We start from the raw sequence: 21605 nt of genomic DNA on the forward strand, positions 1-21605 counted from the left end.
TTCCTGCTATACAAGTCCAAGCCATCACTGGAGAACTTTGATGTGCTAGAAGTTCTTCTGCATTGTTTTGCCAGAAAGTAAGTATTTTTTTTTCAGTCCAGTTGAGAGATGAGCTTGGTAAATATTGTGGACAAAACTATCATCTATATATCTGTATATATGGATTATGAATGAACAAATGCAGAAAACTGGAAACTAATACAGACTTCTGGAAAAAAAAAACCCACCCACTGGTTCAAGAGTGATTACAGAACAACCATTTTGAAGAGTCTTCCTGGTAAAGAGAACATTGGAGTTAACTGAGGGGTTTGTGCATTTTCTATCACAGCAAGTTCACCTAAGGACAAAGAAAAGCAAGTGCTAAAAACATTACTGGCCCTTGGCTGCCTCCAGCTGAGTGGGGCTACCCTTTGCCCAAAGGGTACTTTCTGCTTTCCACTTCAAATCTGTCAGACACTGTAAGCGAGTTCAGGGTTTAAAAAGAGTCAAGAGCGCTCACATTAGCAATTTCATTGGCCAGTCCAGGAGAGGAGTCATGAACATCCTCATTCTCCTCTGCCCCTCAAAGGGCAAGCAGCAGGCCAATTTCTCTCACTGCTCTGACAATATCCAGAAAAATTTCTACTCATTAATACAAATACAGAGAAGTAACTCCACCAGCTTTAAGTACACTTTTCCCCTTTGAGCACAGAGGGCTTTAGAAATGAAACTAGGTACTGGAACAGGAAACATAAGGCATGTGTATACAGAGCACTTCTCTGAAAGTTTGCAACATTCACTAATAAGACTTAGACGAATCCAGTAATTCCTGAGGCTAGTATCAGTTTGCAAATGGTTTAAGAAATCCACTCATTTTCTAGTCACTCCACTATAGTGAACAGGTCAACTTGTCAGATTAATGAGCCATACCATCACTGTAAAAAAACCCAAACAACCACAGCACAAAACCAGAAGAGCCATGAGGAACTGAGATTAAAAAAAAAATCCAAAGGAACAATATAGTCAATATAGCAAACACACACTTATTACTGTGGTATGTTTGACTTTCATCATTCAGGGAAACATTCCCTACAAACAACGCGTAGCCAGCCTGGTTTTAGTATAGGTCTGCTTTTATTTCCATATTCAGCTCTTTGAGGGAGGCATCCTTTCACAATCTGAAAGGAGGAGGATATAGCCCACTGTAGTGCTGCTTCAGCACACTAAAACACATCATACGAAAAATGGTTCTGTTGACTTTTCCCCAAACAAAATGAACACCTGTCCATGCACTCGGGACATAGAAAGAGTCCTGAAACAGAAACATCGTGTGTGTAAGACAGAGGTGCACTGATGAATCTCACCTCACCAGCAATAGTCAAAAACTGCCAGTTGGCAAGTACTGTACGGGAGTCAGGAAGTAAATACCGGTAGTAGTGGATTTAAGAAAAAAAAAAAAAAAAAGAAAAAAAAAAAGAAGAAAAATTTAAAAGCAGCGCCTTTCCAGTATCTCACTGCAGCAGGCAGCAAGACTTAAAGGCACTACAATGTGTCAAAATGGAGAAAATCTGGTGCATCCACCCTTCCAGAGTGCAAGAATATGGATTAAAAATTCCAAAGTTGATGTAGGCTTTCTGAAAATGAACAAACTTCTTTTCAGCACAAGATATGGTGGTGCTGCAGAAAAGGAAAAAAAGAGGTGAGTTAGTTACTGTGCTTTTATACAAACAGCTCAACCTCACCACAGATGCTAGCTGGTGAAAGGCTACATAAGCATGTTTCACCTGTTCTTAAACTAATGTTTGTTTGAATCCATACACTAAGGAGCTTCTCTCCTTCTTCCTTCCATAAAAGGATCTCCCATGTATGGGACACAGATAAGCCAGATCCAAATATATTCAAAGGTATCAAGGCTATTAATTTTCTACAGGTTCAAGAGGTATACTGTTCATATTTTACTTGAACTCCTCAGGTATCTGAAGGCTAAAGAGCTGCAGGGTGACTTACAGCTGCAAAAGGCATACTTCCAGTCTCCCCTTCCTCTTCCTTAAGTGAAATCCTAAATATGATAGAGCAGGAACACATTCCAGATTTTAAGTCCTATGTGAGTGCCTGAACTATCAAAATATCTTTTCCCCCCTCAATACAACAATGTCAAGCTCCCTAAAAGACATTTCCTACAATAGGGGCTGAAAGTAGCCTCTATTTTCAACATATAAATATGTAATAGGAATCCACAGAAAGGAACTGGGAAAAGCACTGGATTAAATAAAAGATTTCTACAACAAGCAGTGACAGTCAGTACACAAGAATCTGCTACCACCTGAATTCTACCCAACTTTTCAAGAAAATGATAGCAGAGTTCATGTGAATATTTAAACATCTACTCAAAAGTTTTAGTTTTATCAGTCCACAGTCAACTTGCTGCATAATCTTTAGTACAGTACTTGAACTCTGTCCAGCCTTGAACTAACAGGCAATTCTTCCAAAAGGCAAAATTTCTATCTCATACTAACTACAATTCCTCCTACTGACAGAACTTAGACAGTCTGCAATACGCTGTGTTTAGAAGTTGACCCTGACTCTGTTGTGGGTTTGATCGCTCTGGCAAGACAGGACATACACAGTATTCTCCTCAGTACAACTCATAAATCTGACCATCTGCGATTACTTTAAAAAAAAAGGTTTTGTACCATCTAGCTACAAAGAAAACATAAACCAACTCAGAGAACAACACATTCACTCATGCAACAAACAGATCTAACTTTCTCAAGCAAATTAGTGAAACAATAGCAATAGCTGACAAAGTTTCTCTCTACTGAGAGGTATGCCATCTTACCACAGTTTTGTTAATTACTCTGGTTCTGCAAGGGTAATAATTTCTTCATTGATAAAAAATTCAACAGTCTCCTCCTCCCAGTCATCGACATTGCTGTCCAGCTCATCTGTGTCTACCCCTGGAATGGAGAAAACATTTAACACTAAATGCATCAAACAAGGCAGCAATGGAAAGATTTCTGCTCTTGGCAGAAACTGTCCTTAAACCAGCAGTGAAATAAGAGGTATTTGGTGCTTTAAAACGTAAGTAGTACATGCTAAATTCATTAAATGACAACCAAGGCATTTCTGTCTCCCACCACAGGGCTTCTGTGGATTTTTTGTTTAAATGCAACACCCAAACCTCTTCATAGTCTTATCCCAAGGTCAAGCCAATGCTTGCCTTGAAACGTAAAGAGGTGAGGTAAAACACAGATACCAAAGTCTGGCACCCAGCAATATTTGACCTTTCTCCCATAGGAAGAAAAAAAAAAAAAAAAAAAATTCCTGTTGCAATTCAGGATAAAAAGTATAAATAACCTTCAGAGAACAAGGGACTAGCTTTGGCAGGAAATGGAGGGAGGGAAGTGGATGAATTCCCAGAACAGTGTAGTTATTTGGTAAGAAGCAGCAGTTATCTAGCAGCAAGTCTTTACAAGTACTATGTGTGGCTTACCTCCTCGAAGCTCTAAACGCTCATTCCTCTGCTCCATGTACAACTCTTGTGCCATCTTGCGGTACTTTCTGAACTCTTCCATCATTGTACGTCTCCTCTCCACTAGCTCCTGTGGAGGCAGGAAGAGGTCGTTACACCTCCCCAATAAATCAAATTCACGTGTGATGCATTTGTTAGCAAGTCAAATTTTTTTCTCATGAACATACTTTCTACTGACTTAAACAAAAGAAGAAGGATCTCTTATGTAATCAAAAAGCTGTTTAGGTGATTTTTTTTTAAATTTAAAGAGCTTTTCTTAATTTAAAGACTGGCTAACGCAGCAACTCACTAAGAACTCCAAAATTTTACCACCTTTACTTAATGAGGTAACACCAGTGCCTCTCCAGATTCATTACTGTTTAAACCTGACAGTTTAGTAGCATCTGTCTGAACCACCTACTGGAACTAACTCTAACCATCTGGAGTCAAATGAACACAGATGTTTGTTATAAAAGAAATTTAACTTACATATCACCATTACAAAATAACTAAGGACAGATTACAAGAGTTTTGTCTATATTATTGTATTCCAAAAGTGTCTTGCCTTTGAGGCTTTGGACTGGCTCAGGCGATCCTTCTGCTCAAATATCTTGGAGTATTTCTTCAGGTCCTTCTTAATTTGCTGTAAAACAGGGAATTTTATTTCAACTGGGATATCAGACTAGCAATCACAACCACCATATTCTCTAAGAACTCCCTCGGTAGGCTTAAGCAGGCTATGCGTTTTTTAAAAAACCTCTCTTCTAGGCAATTTCCCTTTGCTGTAATTCTGTTTGTTCTTCCTGGCTTACAAATCATGTAAATGCTTCTGTACACGTGCAATTAGTGAAGTCTGGAAAGCTAAATTCAATTTTGTTATTCTTTATACCCTTTCACTGTACCCTAACTCTAAGAACAACTAATCATTTCTATTCTGAGCTTAAAGAACAGTTAATATTTACAGTCACTCCCAGAAGCGAGGTCCCCTACAGCAATGTTTTCTCTCAAATTCAGGGCAAAAGGCAGTTGCATAACTCTGTTCATGTTCTGCATAACAGTTCAAGCCTCATCCTCAAGAAGAGGGAGTAAACCAAGTATGCTTATACACTAAATCAATGTCAGCAGAAAGAGTCAGTGGAATACACTACCTTTATCTGATCCTCACTGAGCAAGGTAGTTGGTCGTGGTCTCCAGAGAAGCTGACAGAACCTGTCTTTATTGTTTTTCTGAAGCAAACGGCCTTGGAAGGTCCATAACCAATATGCATTGTCCACCTGGAAGAGCAGTGCACCATCTCAGTCAAGATAAGCTACAACTTAACACTATAGTCCTCAGGGTCTTTTTTATAAAATCAGCACCATTAGTCAACAGAACCAGGGTGGTCTTTTTGTTAGCATCTTCCTTGCACAAGTCAACTTCCTCAGCAAAGTATTTGTTCCACTGAAGCTTTGCAAGAAATTATCTTCTGGAGTATTGCAACAGTTTGAAACTAATCCAGCCTTCCTATCATATTCTTAAGTCTCAGATTCTATACTTGTACAGGAGAGGATTACAGTGCAGTGGCTGGAACCATGCAAAAGTAAAGATACGTGCAATAAATCCTGCTGTTCTGTGTAGACCACAAGGAGATCAAGTTTCAAACCGCTAAAGACGTAATGAAAATTCAGAAAAAGGACACTCAGTTTAGACTCATGAATTGCCCTTCCAGAACTTACTTTGGACAACTGGTGAAGCTAATGGCCCAAATATATACTGATGTTCAGAAATTAACATGTAGAACTATGGTGCAGGTTTTAAGTCATATGATCAGCAACAGGTGTCCATTTTCTCTTCCTAACCAATAGCCCTTTCCAATACCTCTGGAAGAGAGAGAAAAAAAAAAAAGAAAGCACTAGTACCTTGTGGCTCCACCAAGACACAGAAGTCACAATGTATCTGCCTGTAGGATCCCATTCCACATCTGAAGCTGTATAGTGTTCGGCAATATTCATCATGGTGCAGTCAGATGTATCGACAAATGCTAAGGCACCATTCATGCTGCAAAGGCAAGACAAGACAGGTTGTTTTACACACCAGTATAGCCTGTTTCTTTAAAAGCATTTCACAAGCTGCATCTTTACAACCCTCACTACAAAGATAAATTTTCACAGCAACCAAGAGAGAGGGTCATCCCAGTCTCTGTGGCTAGAAAGCAATGCAATGAATAAAAACAAAAATCCAAGTAAGAATGACACTTTTGTTTCTATGTTCAGTGACCTTTAACCCATTTTATTTCTGTTCTTAAAGTCACAGTGAAAACATACTATAGGCAAGTTACAGCCAAAGTTTAACACTCATATGCTTAGACATATTTAAATAGTGAAGACAAAAAAATATATTTCTAAGATGAACAGCAGCGCTCACCTGAAAGCATGTAAAGGCAAGTACTACTCAACTGGTTAACAAAAATAATTTTCACTTGCTCTAATGTGAAACTTTTCTGATAACTCTTTTACAAAACAGCTTTGTCATTAAGAGGTATGGCCGATGAAGAGACACAAGGATATGACTACAACAAATGCCTTGTAAGAGCCACATGCACAGTTCCAACTGGATTAGCTGAGTCAGTATTTAACTTAAACAGCTGAAAAGTGTTTCTAAATATCCACTTTTCTGTTGAAAAACGCATTCTTCATTTGATGTGGCAAAAATAGCAAGTAAAAGTTACAAAGGACTGAGCTGCATCATGAAATTGCATCTCTTCTTTTCCCTTGCTTTTAGATAGCTGTATCAGGATTACACAGTAATGCAACATTCATGGAGATACCAAACACTTCTTGATGAGATACTCTAGTCCTTTTTCCTCCTTAAAATGAATATGGTGTTCAGTAACCCATGCAATGCTCACCTTCTGAGGCCAGCCAATACTACAAATTGCCCTTGAGGACTCCAGAATATCGTGTTTGCCTGCTGTTTGTCAAACGTTTCTGAAAAGAAACAAGACAAATTCAGAAAAATATCTCAATCCAATGCCATCAGTTAGCTTACAAGCAGTCAACTCCATCCACTCCTCAAAAGACATTTATGAACTCTGCAAGCAAGTCCTGACAACAGCCCTTAGCTCTACACTTCTAAAGACAAAACCCAGTAGTACCAGAACATCCAAAGCTAGCAGAAGGAAGAGAAGGAGATCAGAAGACCCCAAGAGCCAACTTGGGAATAAATTTTATCTGAAGTGAGCCAAGTCTGTGCTATTGCCTCACATGAACTTCCCAAGGCCACAAATTATTCTGGCTTGTAGGCCTTTTAGTCCCAGACCCTGGACTGATTCAAAGTGAAAACAGTTTAGCTGTCACCAGAAAGTCAGATTTCTAGAACACAATATCAGGCATAGCACCTATTGCCATACTGTCCACTACAAACAGCCACAGTTTTGAGTTTAGTGCATCTATTGCCATGCAAAATGCTTAGTATCTGCACTTTTCACTTGTTTCTCAGTCACTTACTTATGAGTTCTATTTTCCCATTGTTTTTAACATGGTAAAAAGAAACTGAGATTCGTGGAGTTTCTCCGTGCAACACAGCAAACTTGCTTCCATTTGGTTCCCAAGCAAAGGCTATGATGCTTTCTGTAACAAAAAAAGAGGGGCCAAAACTCTGTCAAAAGACAATACAAAGCTTTGATTTCAAGCAGTTACCAAAAGAAAACCAAGACGCTGAAGAGAGGCAACCCATCAGTTAACAGACTTTGCCATATAGACTATCTTTCAAAACAGGTTCATAAGGTACATGGAGGGAGTTACGGGAAGTGTTTCAGTCAAACAATAGCTCCAGTCTCCCACCTTCTACAAAATACACTCATATTATCAGCCCTGCCACCTTTATTAATAACAGATTTTCAGTTCCATCATTTTTCAAGTCAGTCACAAGCGTGAATAGCAACACAAGTTTTGATTTCTCATTTTTACATGAGGCACCCTGTGACATGAATACTGTAGCTCCTATGAAAAGGAGTTAACTTCCTAATTACGTCACATGTTGACAGGAATTTCTAAGAAACATGCAAGTGTCTAGTCAAAAAAGTTAAAGATCAAACGTACGGAAATACTTGGCATTACCTTTCATTTCCACCACATCCACTGGCACCTGTTTCTCTCTCATTCGGAATATTTCAAAGTTGGTCACTACTCCCTGTAAAGGCCAAGATCAGCTCATTATGCAGCACAGAAGCAGTAGAGCAAATAATTTTATCGCTAGGCATAGAAAGACAACTATACAATTAGCCTGTCAGGATGCAGGATGAGAGAGTCAAGATTTATTTCTTTAATGAGAGCAGATAAATACAGTATGGCTCATTACCAAACACACTCTAAATTTTTCTGTCTGATAAAGAATAACTGAAGAATTGTACAAAAGCATTTGTTTCTTTTCAGACTGTTATGAAGTTTAATTAAGACAGATAAACAGACGGCACATTGTGCAGCATGACCTAGGCGTTGTTCAACAGCTCCTTAAGAGGGAGTAGGAAAAAGAGATGAGGCATATAGCTCTCATCCAAGTCTAAGAGGCCACTGAAGTCAAAGCAAAGCTTGGATGCAAACATTACATACATTTTGCTCTCCACAGGCCTCAAAATTCAAATGGAAAAATGAAAAACAGCTTTGACATCATATAATTTACTCTGTCTATATTAAAAGACAGTACGGTAAGAAAATGAGGTGTCAGCATGAGATAGAAGCAAATTTTATGAATATAATCAGAATCCACATACCTGTGTGCCTTTGGGAGTCCTGTCTACCTTCACACACAGGTAATCCCCGTTCTTCTGCCAGTGTAGTTTACAATCTACGACATTGAACAAATTCCGCACACGAATTTCTTGTCTAGAAGGCAGCTGCATCAAAGTCACTCTTGCTGGGATGTCTTTATCCTCAGGCACCCAGAAAGCAATTATGTTACCACCTGGAGACCATGAGAAGTCTCTACAGGAAGAAAGTTAAAAATATGCCATTTTAATTTTTAGTTAGAGATACTACAAGCAGAAACAATTTTCATCATTGTATCTGAAATGCTGCAGACAAGTATCAACTCTCACCAATAAAGACAGATACAGACAAGCAACCAAGGACAATTAATAACCTTACACATATCATACCAAAACAGATTTTTAAATTGCTATTTAAACTTGCTATATGACCAATGTTATCAACACAGTACATTTCACTAAAGAGAAGGGGTTACACCCAGTGTAACCGCCAAAGATATAAGAAACAGGTTGATTAAACCAATGAGCAAAAAAACCCTATTAAATTACACTGGAGACAATCTTCTTGCACCTGGGTACACTTAATTTTCTTGCTGCTTTACAGAGAGGTACTTCAAAAACCTCTCACAGGAGTCAGTGTCTATTGTGCAGGCGCACACAAAACCAAACCCCTTCCTTGCCAACAGGCAGTATACAGCACGCTGTTTTAAGCCAGCACACAAATCTTGTTAGGGAGATATTCCCTAACAAACTGCATTCCACTTTGGTTCTGTAGACAAGCAACAGGACTCCTAAACTAGACCCCAGATTAAACAGTATCACAAAGAGGATTTCAAAGCATGCAAGCTGTCAGGTGTGGACATCAACAAATGGAGAATTTTCCATTCCTTTTTGCCAGTTTGTCTAATTTGACCACTTCAGCATATGAGGCCATTTGCTCTAGTCAACAGTCTAAATATTCCTCTCACCATAACAAAGCCCCAGCCATAAGGATTCCAACTAAAGAGAGCAGTTATCTTTACAAAGGAATAGACTCACCTTATCCCTGTGATTTTCAAGCTTTTCTTGTCCAACAAACCCATAGACTAAAAGAAGAGAAAGGAGTGAATTTCCAGGTTAGTAACATTCTTATATTTACACATACACCTTCTACTCTATTAGAGCACATAAACTAGGAAATTGTGTACAGTTGCCAGAGATCCTGTATCCCTATTTTTATTATGAACATATGTATACCACAATTACAAGTAAAATAAAAATTGCCGTACAGAATTAACGAGTACAGCAGCCTGAACTATAATGAAAAAGCAAAAAGCACTAGGATTAGGCTGCAATTTATAGTGTGTTTTGGGTACTTTGGAACTCACCTGCTACTGAGAGCTGGGAGGCATCACATAACCTTGATCCTATTGACTCCTATAAGTAGTATATTGAGCTGTCTAGTCCTTCCAGAAGTGTGGTGTGAAATTTACTGTCAAACTCAGCTAAAGTTTTTCACCCAGGAAAGAACAAGACAAGAGCAAACAGATTTCTCCCCTTTTAAGCCCAGCTCTAGAGTGTATTATTAAAATGTAGCCTTTAAAACTTATACCATGGGAAAGACCAACATTGTAATAAATGTTATGCAAAAAAAGGCAAGAACTTACAGGTGTTTCATAGATGCTGAGGGTATCTGAAGTCATTCTAGCAAAGAATTTACCATCATGACTCCATCTAAGCAAATAAAAAGAAAAAAAGAGTATTAGATAAGAACTGCCTTTTTATTAAATGAAGTCTGGGACTACTTCTCTCTACTCTAATTTTGTTTCTCAACCTACTTAAAAATAGGCCAGTGAGCTGAGTTTTCACAGTGGAATCCTCGCTTCTTTTGCCCAGTCAGAATATCCCAGATGATAATAGCCTGAGGGTCATCCTGCGTGTCCATCAAAGGGCTGAAGGTCACTAAATACCTACAAAAGAAATAATCAAGTTCACTGTCAAAACTTCATCTAATATGTAAGTACCAGCAGGCTTTCATCCAAGTAATATTTAAATACAATGCACTTTCAAACAGCAGTTTCTCTAATGGGATTTTTTGGAAAGAAGGGAAAAATAAGAACAGTACAGTGAAGGGGGAGAAAGCTTCCAAGACACAGTATTTCCCTGGCATCCCTCTGCCTGAAAAGACTTGAGATTTATGTGCAAGTCTTCCCATATTGGTGTTACAAGTGAGGGCCAACAGCCAAATACACTGTTACCTACTATATAGCTTTGCCACAAGAACATCATTGGTTTCGAACCAAATATAAATCTATTGACCATAGCCAGCCTGAACTATAGGTATGCTAGACTTCTGCATTTAAAGATAAATAATCTGTTTTTAATACAATAAAACATAAAACCTTACTGCTTCCAAATATGTTACTTGAAAACTAGCAAAACAAGATGCATCTCAGTCCTGAAATTGTTTTAGCCTTCTCTAAAGAGCTCCTTAATGTTAAAGAAAGGTTAAGGAATTCATTTCAGTACTACAGATTTGGAGGATGCTACTCAACTGAAACTTTTCAGAGAACTAGAAATCTAACACTACAGACATCTCATCCAACTAAAGAGGAAAAAGTATGGTCCTCTCCCTTGGGATAATAACATCTTTGAGGAAACTTGTCAGCTTAGTTTTTTAGACCAATTATTCCAGATTATGTTAAGTATCATCCTGAAGTCAAAAAGTCAGGCAGAGTTTCACCCATTCTAAGAAGGATTTATGCATGAAAAGCAGTACTTCCAAAAGCAAAGGAGAACAGAAGACCCCAACCACATGAGATTTGAAAGCACAGCAGCCAGAATGCCTGTGCTTCATGCTTTTGATCCCTTAGCCCAAACCAATGTCATACTCCATACCTTTCACAGGGTGAGAAGTCAATAAGCTGCACTCCCTGGTGACTAAACCTTTGAATCTGCTTGAACTTCTCTCCACCCCAAAGTGCAATGCCTCTCTGGTGGAACGTAGCCAAGTAGGTACCCTTCGGGGACCAACGTACATAGGTTTCTGTCCACCGCTAGATTTAAAAAAAAACCAAAAAAGTATACACAAAGGTTTAATTTCAAGCAGGATTCCTAAAGGGGAAAGAATTAATGTGTGGCTTGTAGCATCACATTTCGCCAATCTATTTACTAAGTGAAGATCTCAGAATTAATGATATCTTGGACTAGCTGTGGAGTTTAATTTCATGCACATATTGCATAGTACTTATTCTTCAGGCTGAAAACTGTCAATTGAGACCTTTTCAACTTACAGATCAGCAAAAAAATTTTCCAGGTACAGTGACAACCTTTGTAGAGTAAACAATTAAACCCACCTAACAGGCTTGGGTTTCCTTGTTGCCTTTCAGCCCTGGTAAGAACATACTCAGAAGTAAGGGTAAGTATTTCATACTTCTTAACAACAATACAGCTCTTAACCTTCAGCTAAGTTAGAGAGGTTTCAACAATACAGACCACGGCGCCAGTGACCATGGTGATGAGGAAAATTACTCATCATTCCAGAGCCAACTTCTTTCTACTGTAATGCATCATGGTTATTAAAGAAAATGCTTCTGGGTACCAACAGTTCTCAGCAAGTCAACTGCCTGCAGCAGACAGGTACACTAACTCTCCCTTTTATGTGCTATTACCAAACCAGCTATTCCTCTTTAGCACCTCTGCAGTCAGCAAAAAAGCAAGAAGTGATCAGAAGCAGCACACTTAAGCACATACTCAGCTCTAATTAATAGTACTCCTCAAACTCTGACTTTGCATTTTTACATCTTTTTGAATCACCTATAATATACAGATGAAGGAAACTAACAGGCATCATGGACCAGTTGAAAAAAAAAAAAAAGACCACCACAAACAAGTTAGCTCCACATTTGTTTTATCTAAGCAGCTAAGTCTAATTCTAAAGGATGCAATTTCACTACTCCTCTTCAAATGGAAGAAAAAAGTATTTCGGCAATGGGGAAAAAATATCTTTTTGAAAAAAAATTAAAAAACTGAAATGTCATAAAATGAATGAGACTGACAGCGTATCTGCAATGTACTGCACTTCCAGGACACTCACTGCTCTGTCCTCAATTTGAACAGGTTCCTTGATATCATTCCAAAAAATGGAGGTCCGGTCTCCTGACTCAAAGATCACACTGTACTGATCCCTACAATCAGGATCTTCCAACCAGTATCGGAGATTCCCCTAAGAAAAACAGAAGCAAAAAGATTATTAGTGAGTCAATTGCTAAGATGACAAGTTCCCCAAATTAATATCTACCTGGCAGGTGGAAGTCGGTCTTACACAAAGCGTGCAACTTTGGAGTCTTACCATTGCAAGCCAGTTTTTAAAGTGAAATTAAATAACTCAAGCTACTGGTTACTGGAGGCTAAGAGAACAGACCATAAAAAGGTGGACCTTCAAGGTGCTTTGATGATATTTAACACTTCTTGCCTCAAATAACTTAAGGAGGTTTTTTTTGTGTTTGTTTTGTTTGGGTTTTTTTTAACTATCCCTTCCTCCACAGGACTTTTTACAAAGCTAGTGGTAACAAACACAGAGGTTTGCCTCAAAACATTTAAAAATACAAAAAGATGCTTTCAAAATTCTATTTTGAAATTACTTGTGCAAAATCATTATTTACTCAAGTTTTACCCTATATGGACCTACTAAGCAGAATCACCAAGTTCCTCCTGTCACTTCATGAGAATGAGAACAAAGGAATAGGAGCACGCAATCACTACTGCTATTTATAACAATGCTATTAACACATCATTTTTATTTTCATATGGACACTCCAGCAATGAAGTAATGATTTCGTATTATGCTGAATATTCTTTCCACTTTTCAAAAAAATCCTTACCAAATCCTTAAATGGCTGTTTCTCAGGGATTTCCCATTCATCACTGATTGTCATGTACCTGAAAGAGCAATTTGATTGGTTACACTCTGTGCAGGCACTCTTCATTAGAATCCCAAAATCTACAGATACACACAGTAGCTGCACTCACTTATCAAAGTCTGTGAAAAGGTTGACTCTGAAAGTGTGCTGTTTATCCAGTTTGTATCCATCTGCATTCTTCACAGCATCCACTGCATGAGACGGAGACATGTACTCCAGAAAGATGTAGCTACAATGAAGGAAGATGAAAGGAGGAAGTAATCGTTTAGACTACATAACAGGCTCATAATAAAAAAGAAATTAAGTAAATAAGTAAAATAAAAAAGAAACAATGGGGATGAACTAAGAACTCAGTACAGAGCATCTATGAAATAACTTCTTGTCTTGCCCCTAACCAATTAGGGTCAAAAGCAATTAACCTCCATTTTGGCCACAGGCACATATATACTTTTTAGCTGTATGGGCTTGACATGAATTAAACCGGTATCCTTTCTGTAAATGGGCTAGACTAAGTGATGACTGCAAGTACAATGCAATGCAGAACAACAATGAGAGCTAGTAACAGACAGGTTAAGTATGCAACTCTTTCCAGCTGAACGACAGATCACATTTAGAAATTGTAAATCTTGCCATCATAGGCATCTCAAAGCACCACTCTTGTTTTTCAATTACATCGAGTATAATTCAGCTTCCTTCTTGCCACTAATACCATCTAGCTCATAGCCCAGCAGACTTAAAATTAACAGTATCCTGAAGACTGTCATACCTCAGAGAGAGGCATGAACTCATAGAAAATAATTTTCTCACGCTGACCTTACAGAACCAACAATCCCTCCACTCAAGAAAACCCACTTTTTTATGCTTTCTAAACCATGGATTACTCCCAAGCTCAGGAATATATGCTACTCCAACCACAGTAACAAGACTCATTAAAACGTCGTATTTATCAGATTGATTTTTGCCTGGTTTCTCTCCCTAAAACTTCCTTTCCCTTGCCCCCTCCCTTTGGGCTTGATCATTTCTGGTTAGCTTTCTTCTCAATTTCAGATGCTGCAGTTAACCTGCAACAGGGATCAGAAGTTGGCAAAGGGGAAAAGGGTCCTGGCAAGGGCTCACTGAACTTAAGGAAGTTGGAGTCACTAATGTAAGCATAAGCACTGGCAACCAGAGACAGAATATTGACAGTCCATTTTGCAGTAAACAGTACATCCACTGCTCCTAAGTTTTTAACTAAAATGGACCTTTAACCTATTTATTAGCCAAGGCAGAAAATTAAAAAACCCCCTCATTTAGTACTGCACAGAAATTTGACTTCCAAGCTCAGCTAAACTGCTTCCATAATTACCCCCCCATCCCGTAGCTTAATGAGCTATTAAGCTTCTCAGCTCCCTTGGGAACTTCTGTTTGTCACCGAAACTAGATGTCAGGATTGTACAGACTAAGGTAGAAGAAAGTGATGGGCATGACTATGAGGTCACCATAAAAATTGGCCATAAAGTATTGACACTGATAATCAAGGGTAAGTCAAAGGAGTGTTTCAATCCTATTTCCAGTAGGATTTATCATGACTTACCCTTTTGTCTTCCCATCTGCTTCTGGATAAAATTCATTGATAATTTTACCAAACTTTGAAAATATTTTGTGGATGACATTCTTCAGTTTCTCGAGTCGGTCTGGTCCAACCTGGGGAACATTATCCACGACGATTACTGAGTCAATTCCATCTGCCTCCTGCGGCTGATCTTTCAGCACGTCACCAAGTAATTCTGCAAAGAAAAAGCACACAAGAAACTAAGGCACCAGTCTACATCATTAAGGAGGAAGACAGAAAGATGAAAAGAATAGTGATAGCAAGAGAAGAGGAAGACTTCAAATTTCAGGAAATTTCAAGAATCATTTCAGAAATTTGGTAGGGAACGAACGTTCTATCAGAGAAACAACTGAAGCGAATACACAACGCTCCAACTGTACTTCCTTGCTAAGAGGCGTGATTACGCAGTTCCTTGACAAACTTCAAGCAGCTAACTCTTGGAGTCTTTCTTAAAGAAAGACCTTACATTGAGGAAATCAACACTTGCACAATTAGCTTGTTTCAGGAGTTGGAACTGGCTCACGAAGTCCTCAAAACTGACGACAGAGCAGACAACTATAAGATTTACTACCCAAGCCCTGACTAGTAGCCTTGCTGAAATTATAACCAGGTGATTTTGATAAAAAGAAATGAACAATGTACCTCCCTCCCAAATTACATGAGTTTTAGCATTATTCAAAACTATCTGCCATACTGGAAGCTCTGCATGTCTTAGCATCACTATAATTATGTTCGAGAACTCACACTCCGTCTAAACCTTTAATTAAACACAAAAATGAAGGTCTAAGACAAGACACTTAAAGCCATATTTAAGCGTGCTGCAAGTGAAGCTGAGCACACACTGTTTCATACTCTGGATATTCTTCAACCATGCTAATTCCCCTTTCCTATATAATCTTATAAATTTTGAGGGTACTTGCTGGTGGGATGGTTTGTTCAGTCCCTGCACTGTCAGCTTCAAGCTTCCTTCTACTGGGAAGAGATTGCTTACAACATCGTTGAAGTTTCCCATGCATAGAAGGAAGAACATTCAGAAGGACTGTAACCCTGTAGCTGTGGCTTACATACCACACTGGGATAAATACAGTTAAAAGGTACAAAGTACACCTGTAAGTGGCACACAAAATTAGGAGCTTCAACAACAACGCTGAGTTATTCTTATGTGGCAGGCTTCTAGACATACATTCTGTAGAGTTCTATACATATCTTAAATTTAATCTATTCTTCAAGTCAACTCTATTAGATTATTCTGTATCCATCAACTAAACCCCACTGACAATGTACAAATTTAAACACACTTTTCAAATTAACATTACCTAACTACAGAAATGTACTGACCTGTAGATCCAAGAAGAGTCAGAAAAATTACATCAATGACTCAGTCCTCAATGGATTGAACTAGAAGAGCTAAAGACAAGGATATCCAAACAATCTCTCAAATAACTTTAACCTAAGGTTATTTTCAAACCTTTCCAGGAATAAAATCCCTCACTATCCCTAGCTATCCTGTTCAAACATACACTTTAATTCTTGTCTAGATTACTGATCATTTCGCAGTGTAATCAGTCATGCCCCTGCAACTTATTAACATGATTGCATTATTGTATTCTAAAGAAACATCAGTTAGAAGTGGCAGATTATTTGTTTTATTGACATTTTTAGTTTTGTGCATGTAAATGCACCAGAATAGACATTCTGCTAACAAAAAAAGCCAAACGTGCTGAAATAATTGGCAGTGTCACACATGCCATATAAATAGGAAAAATATATATGCATATCTGCAGTAAGTTTTAACCTTATGTAAAAGACCACTATAAAATGCAAGACTAGACAGATAAGTGCATGCCACTATGCTTCTGAATTAGAATATAAAAATAAAATATGGAGAGTCAGACTATATACAGCATTCACAGACCAGGGGAAAAAAAAATCCAAACCCACGTAGAAACATTTAAAATATGAGAACCAATGAAAAAGGGTGTTAGATGTGTTGATATTTTGAAGACATCTTTACAGAATTTTGCTCGTTTTGGAATTCTAGAAATTATTCTACCCAGAAACAGCACTGGAAAAATCTCTAGCAGTGAAGAAATATGCTTACTTTGAATTTCAAAATACCAAAAAACCTTGGCCTTCTATATCTTTAAGCTTCAACAGGTTACTACATGTGAAGCTTTCCATTGATTTTGGGCAATATGCTTTACAGAAGTTTATATGCATAACCAGATGCTATTACCACCAAGATTATGTAGTACTCACAGAATGTTGGTGTTTGTAGCATTTATTACTCAAAAAGATGCTCTCTGTGTGCATGTAGGAACTACAAATAAAAAGTTAAAAGATGCTAACTTGTATAATAGAAACAAAGACCCAGAAATTGTCTACTATTAATGGTAGCAACTAAAGCAAGCTGAAGAGGATAGAGGAATAATCCTCCACGTTACATCATTTTACTTACTCCGCACACTTTAGATCATACCCACAAACTTCTCCCATTTATAGCAACTATTTACTAGTTTGTAGCAACTATTCAAAAATGGCCAAGACCACATCTATGCTTCAGAGCAAGTCAAATATTCAGTGAAGAGTGTACAACGCAAAGATTAGTGAAGAGCAGGAGGCCTTGCTTGAAGCGGATGTTTCAGAAGTTAGAAGAGAGCCCTTAGTGGGGAGCAGCAGACTGAAAACTGGGAAAAGAAAAAGTCAAGCACAGGAAAAGTTAAAAAAAAAACCAAACAAACAAAAAACCAAACCACAACCCTGAGTTAACAACAGATATTCTGATAGCACAAAACCATACAGATCACTGAGGATGAGCAAAAAACTTGACAGGAAGACAGAGGTACCAGTCCCAATAAGCACAATCACAGATGATGATAACTTTAAGAGCATTATTTGGAACAAATAGGTAGTTAAAGAAGTAGAAGAAAAATGGAACATACAGCAAAACACTGAGTTCTTTCAAAAGTACAGCGGTGGGTATCAGGAATCACTCCATAGACAGTATTTTCTACCACACAGACTAAAAGTGGTTTAAGTTACTACCGAAGGTATTTTGGACCACCTTCCCCTGCTCCTTTTAACTTTTTGCTGCAAAGTTGAAAGCTGACTCAAACTGTTACAGATCCAGAAGAGAACAACACAGAGGAGTGCTGCAAGTTAACCTCCTAGTGTATACTGGATCTCAAGATACTCCTTCAGGAGTAAGCCATTCTCCAGGTAGCTGACAATACACTCAAGTTGTAAATAGGTAATCGCTTGCCTAGGATTTAGGACACACACAGTGAAGTGTCTGCTATGCCTACAAAAATTGTAAGGATTGAAAGGAGGAATTTAAAAATCTGATATTACAGTAAAATAGCATGTAAATTTCTTATTTACCCTATAATCCCATATCTTAGATTTTCCCTGCATATAAAATGAAAGCATGTCCCACAAGGACATTTCCACAGAAGTCTACATGCAAAGAAAAAAGAAAAAACCAAAACACACAAAAGGGTAATTTTTTAAGGCTCTATTAGTCATTTTTTCCATAACCATTTCTCACAAAAGGCTTTGTAGGCCTGCAGACAAACAAAGGAATGCATATTTAGATTCACGTGCAGGAATGCAACACCCTGTATTGAATCAAAACTGTAACAGATTAAAGACAAATGCCTACATTGTACCCCTCCTCTACCTTAAATTCAAAATTGTGAGCAAAGGAATCTTCAAAGGGCAAGATGCTGGTTTAGCCAGCTCTCATTCTACCCACAAAAAAAGCAGGGTGTGGTAGGTACACAGCTATTTTCAGCTGGCAGTATTTTAAGGACCACTATCATTATCTGAACTAAAGCTTCATTGCACCCCTTCTCCTGCTTGAGCTTGGATCAGCTGTTCTGCCACGCCAACACCATTCTGGAAAAAAAAGTTGAACTAATGCATGTGAGATGGTCCAATCCTAAAGCTGTCCAGCTCAAAGGCGTTCCTGAAGATATAATGTTATCATAAGCATTGAAACAGCCTTTGCTCAGTGACACTGATGGACTGCCTTTCTCCATGGGAAGTCATCAAGGTAAGGGGAAAGAAATAAGGAAGCTCAAGAAGTAATGCAGAGATGGAAAGCCAGACCAGCAAGAGTGACTAAACTTAAACACTATAATTCAGACACTAACACTGTATTATTCATACAGCTGAGAAGTTAACCAAATTAATCCTTAAAAATAAAATAGGTAAGGATGGAAAATATGCCTGGTTTCTGAACAGACAGAAATGAACATAATAATCCTAGACGTAGACAAAGTGTATCACGTAAACACTTAACTAAATAAAAAGAATCCAACTGTATACTTGCAGACAATTTTTGCCAAGGTCTCTAAGAAACAAATGTACAAGTTCAAAAAACTATACACACTGCTAAATTGAGAATAGCAAATGCTTCCTTAATGTAAGATGTTTTTCTGACATTTTATTAAGCTTAACACAGGACTGGAACACTAGAAGGCACATATATCACCTGTATTCCACTGCCAATCAAAATAACTGACTGACTTACAATAACATCCTTTCAGAAACATTTTTCTAGCTGATACATGTAACATAAGACCTTACAACATGCGGGATATATTTATATAAGACCCTACAACAGCACATATGCTAGAACAAGTATTGGCAAAATAAGTACTTTTGCTATTCTGAGAATTAAGATGATTTATCTAGAAAAATTTATACGAAAAATATTAAAATAGAATTCTAACTCCTGTATGCCAAAACTAGGTATTCCCATAATTAACGATGCAGCTACACAATGCCTTAGCCATCTTAAGACAGGCAATATCCAATCCTTTTAAAAGAGCCTCAGTTTGAATTTTCAACTGCCAGAAGTAGTTTTTCTGTATTTTCTTGTCCCAAAGTACCTATGTCACATCTTCGTGAGCAGCAACTCTTCTCATACCTGTAGTATTTGTCTACGAATTTCACTCTGGATGCGTGGGAAAAAAACAGAACGATGAAATCTAGTTTGTAAACATCAGGTCAAGAATTTAAAAGTTCTGTTTTTACAGTGGAGTTTAACGAACAGAGGCAAACGGAGAGCACGCAAGTTGGTGATTCTGCTCTCTGAGCGCGGCCCCACAGATCGATACCTCAAGTCTGATAGCACATTTGAGAACAGCTGTTAAACAGTACCGTACGGGGCACAGGTGAGCCAGAAAAAGTTTCATTTAGAAAACACCGCTGCGATGAAGACGTCTACTTGGCGATACGAGCAGTCCACCACCACGCCGGAGAGGCCGCCGCGGCAGGCACGGGACGAGCCAGCAGCCGGGCCCACAGCCGCTCGGGCCAGCGGAGCGTTTCCCAGCCGAGGACCCGGCTCCTCCCCCCCCCCCCGCTCTCCCGGGAGAGTACGGCCAGGCACCGCTCGCACACAAGGTCCCCCCCGCCGCTGCCCGCGGACACGGCCGGGGGAGCGGCGGGCTGTACGGCACCAGCCGGCTCGTCCCGGCGCGGCCGCGGCCTCCCCCAGCTCTCCGGGGCCGGGGCCCGCCGCCGGAGCTCTCCCGCCTCCCCGCGGCCCCTCCCTTCCCCTCACGGCCGGCCTGACCAGGCCCAGACGCCGCCGCCCGCTCCCCGCCGCCGGCCCGCACCTTCGTCGGTGATGTCGTCCACGAAGTCCTCGGGGTCGCTGAAGGAAATGTCGTCCTCGGGCTCGACCGGGGCAGCGGGCGCGGCCTCCCCGTTCTCCTGCGCCGCGCCGGGCTCGGCCTCGGGCTCGGCCTCCGACGGCGCCTCGGGCTCGGCCGCCTCCGCCGCCGGCTCGGCCTGGGGCTCGGCCCCGACCGGCGGCTCGGCCTCGGGCTCTGCTTTATCGGGGCTTTCGCGGCCGGAGGGCGGCTGAGGCGAGGACGGCTGAGGCGGCGGCGGCTGCTCGGGGTCGGCGGCGGCGGGGGGCTCCTCGGCGGCGGAAGGCGGCGGCGGCGGCGGCTCGGGGGGCCCCGGCAGCGCCTCGGACTCGCCTTCTTCCTCCTGCCCCTCTCCCTCCTCCTCCTCCTCCTCCTCTTCCTCCTGCTCCTGCTGAGGCGGCGGCGGCGGGGGCCCGTCCGTCTGCTCGGGCTCCTCCCCGGGCCCCTGGGCGTCGGGCGGCGCGGCGGCCGCCGGGCTCTCCTCGGTGTCCTGCATGGGGGTCGGTGCGGGGCCGGGCCGGCCGCGCGCTCCCAGCTCGAGCGCGACGGGGAAAGGAGCGGGGGAGGGGCGGGGAGGCTCCTACCGCCGGGCCATGTGCGCCAGGCCCAGCCGGCCTCGCGCGGCGGCGCCTACCAACTGGCGCGGGGCGGGGGGGGGGGTGGCGGGAGGGGGAGGCTGGGGGAATCCCCGCCCCGCCGTAGCTGGTGGGCACCGCCGCCTTCTCCGCGCTCCGCTCAAGAGGCGGCTGCCGTCCCTTTCGCCGCTCACTCCTCGCTCAAGCGGCGGCGGCTTCCCCTCCTTCTCACCCCACAGCAGGCGTGGCTCCCTCCCATTTCGTGCGTCGCTGTGGTTGAGCCCAAGATGGCGCCTCCTTCCAGTCTACCGAGGTGGGGTTCGGCCGAACCATTTTTTTGGGAAGCGGAAAGCGGGAGGCGCCGTGACACCTAACTGCGCTGAGGCAGAGCGAGGACTTCCTGCGTTTTCGGCAGCTCAGCGTATTTCCCTGTGCAGCGCTAGGCGGAAGGTGACAGGACAGCGCGCTGACGCGAAACCTGCCCGTCGCCCCCCGCCCCCCCCAAACCTTCCACCGTGGGCTTGCCCGAAGGCTGGCGGTGCCCGCGCGGACGCTACCAAGCTCGTGCAGAGGGGGAGGCGCGCGGCGCTTCGCCGACACCGGCGCGTTTGTGCTCGGGCGCGGCGAGCACACGGGGTGCG

At 41.1% G+C, this 21605-nt stretch overlaps 1 protein-coding gene across 1 annotated transcript; it reads right to left on the reverse strand.

The window, feature by feature from the left end:
* Window positions 1-1094: 1094 nt before the first annotated feature.
* Window positions 1095-20983, reverse strand: EIF3B (eukaryotic translation initiation factor 3 subunit B). The gene is made up of 19 exons (XM_052772927.1): window positions 20354-20983; window positions 14709-14901; window positions 13245-13364; window positions 13097-13154; window positions 12310-12438; window positions 11112-11269; window positions 10052-10183; window positions 9881-9947; window positions 9273-9319; window positions 8241-8451; window positions 7588-7660; window positions 6976-7098; window positions 6378-6456; window positions 5389-5527; window positions 4639-4764; window positions 4056-4133; window positions 3473-3581; window positions 2819-2936; window positions 1095-1656 (listed from the first exon to the last, which is right to left on the reverse strand). Exons 1-18 carry the CDS (start codon window positions 20883-20885, stop codon window positions 2833-2835), a joined length of 2478 nt encoding a protein of 825 aa, XP_052628887.1. The 5' UTR covers window positions 20886-20983; the 3' UTR covers window positions 1095-1656; window positions 2819-2832.
* Window positions 20984-21605: the final 622 nt, after the last annotated feature.

Source organism: Harpia harpyja, chromosome 21 (genome assembly GCF_026419915.1).
Source record: "Harpia harpyja isolate bHarHar1 chromosome 21, bHarHar1 primary haplotype, whole genome shotgun sequence".
NCBI classification, from domain to species: Eukaryota; Metazoa; Chordata; class Aves; order Accipitriformes; family Accipitridae; genus Harpia; species Harpia harpyja.

What these genes read in the sequence shown, in the direction of transcription:
- EIF3B (XM_052772927.1), bottom strand. Translation starts at nt 20,885, where the DNA reads ATGCAGGACACCGAGGAGAGCCCGGCGGCCGCCGCGCCGCCCGACGCC. An exon ending in GCAGATGGGAAGACAAAAGG is followed by an intron (nt 13,365 to 14,708) that starts GTAAGTCATGAT and finishes CCTTCATTGTAG; the next exon opens with CTACATCTTTCTGGAGTACA. An exon ending in GCTCACTGGCCTATTTTTAA is followed by an intron (nt 9,948 to 10,051) that starts GTAGGTTGAGAA and finishes TTATTTGCTTAG; the next exon opens with ATGGAGTCATGATGGTAAAT.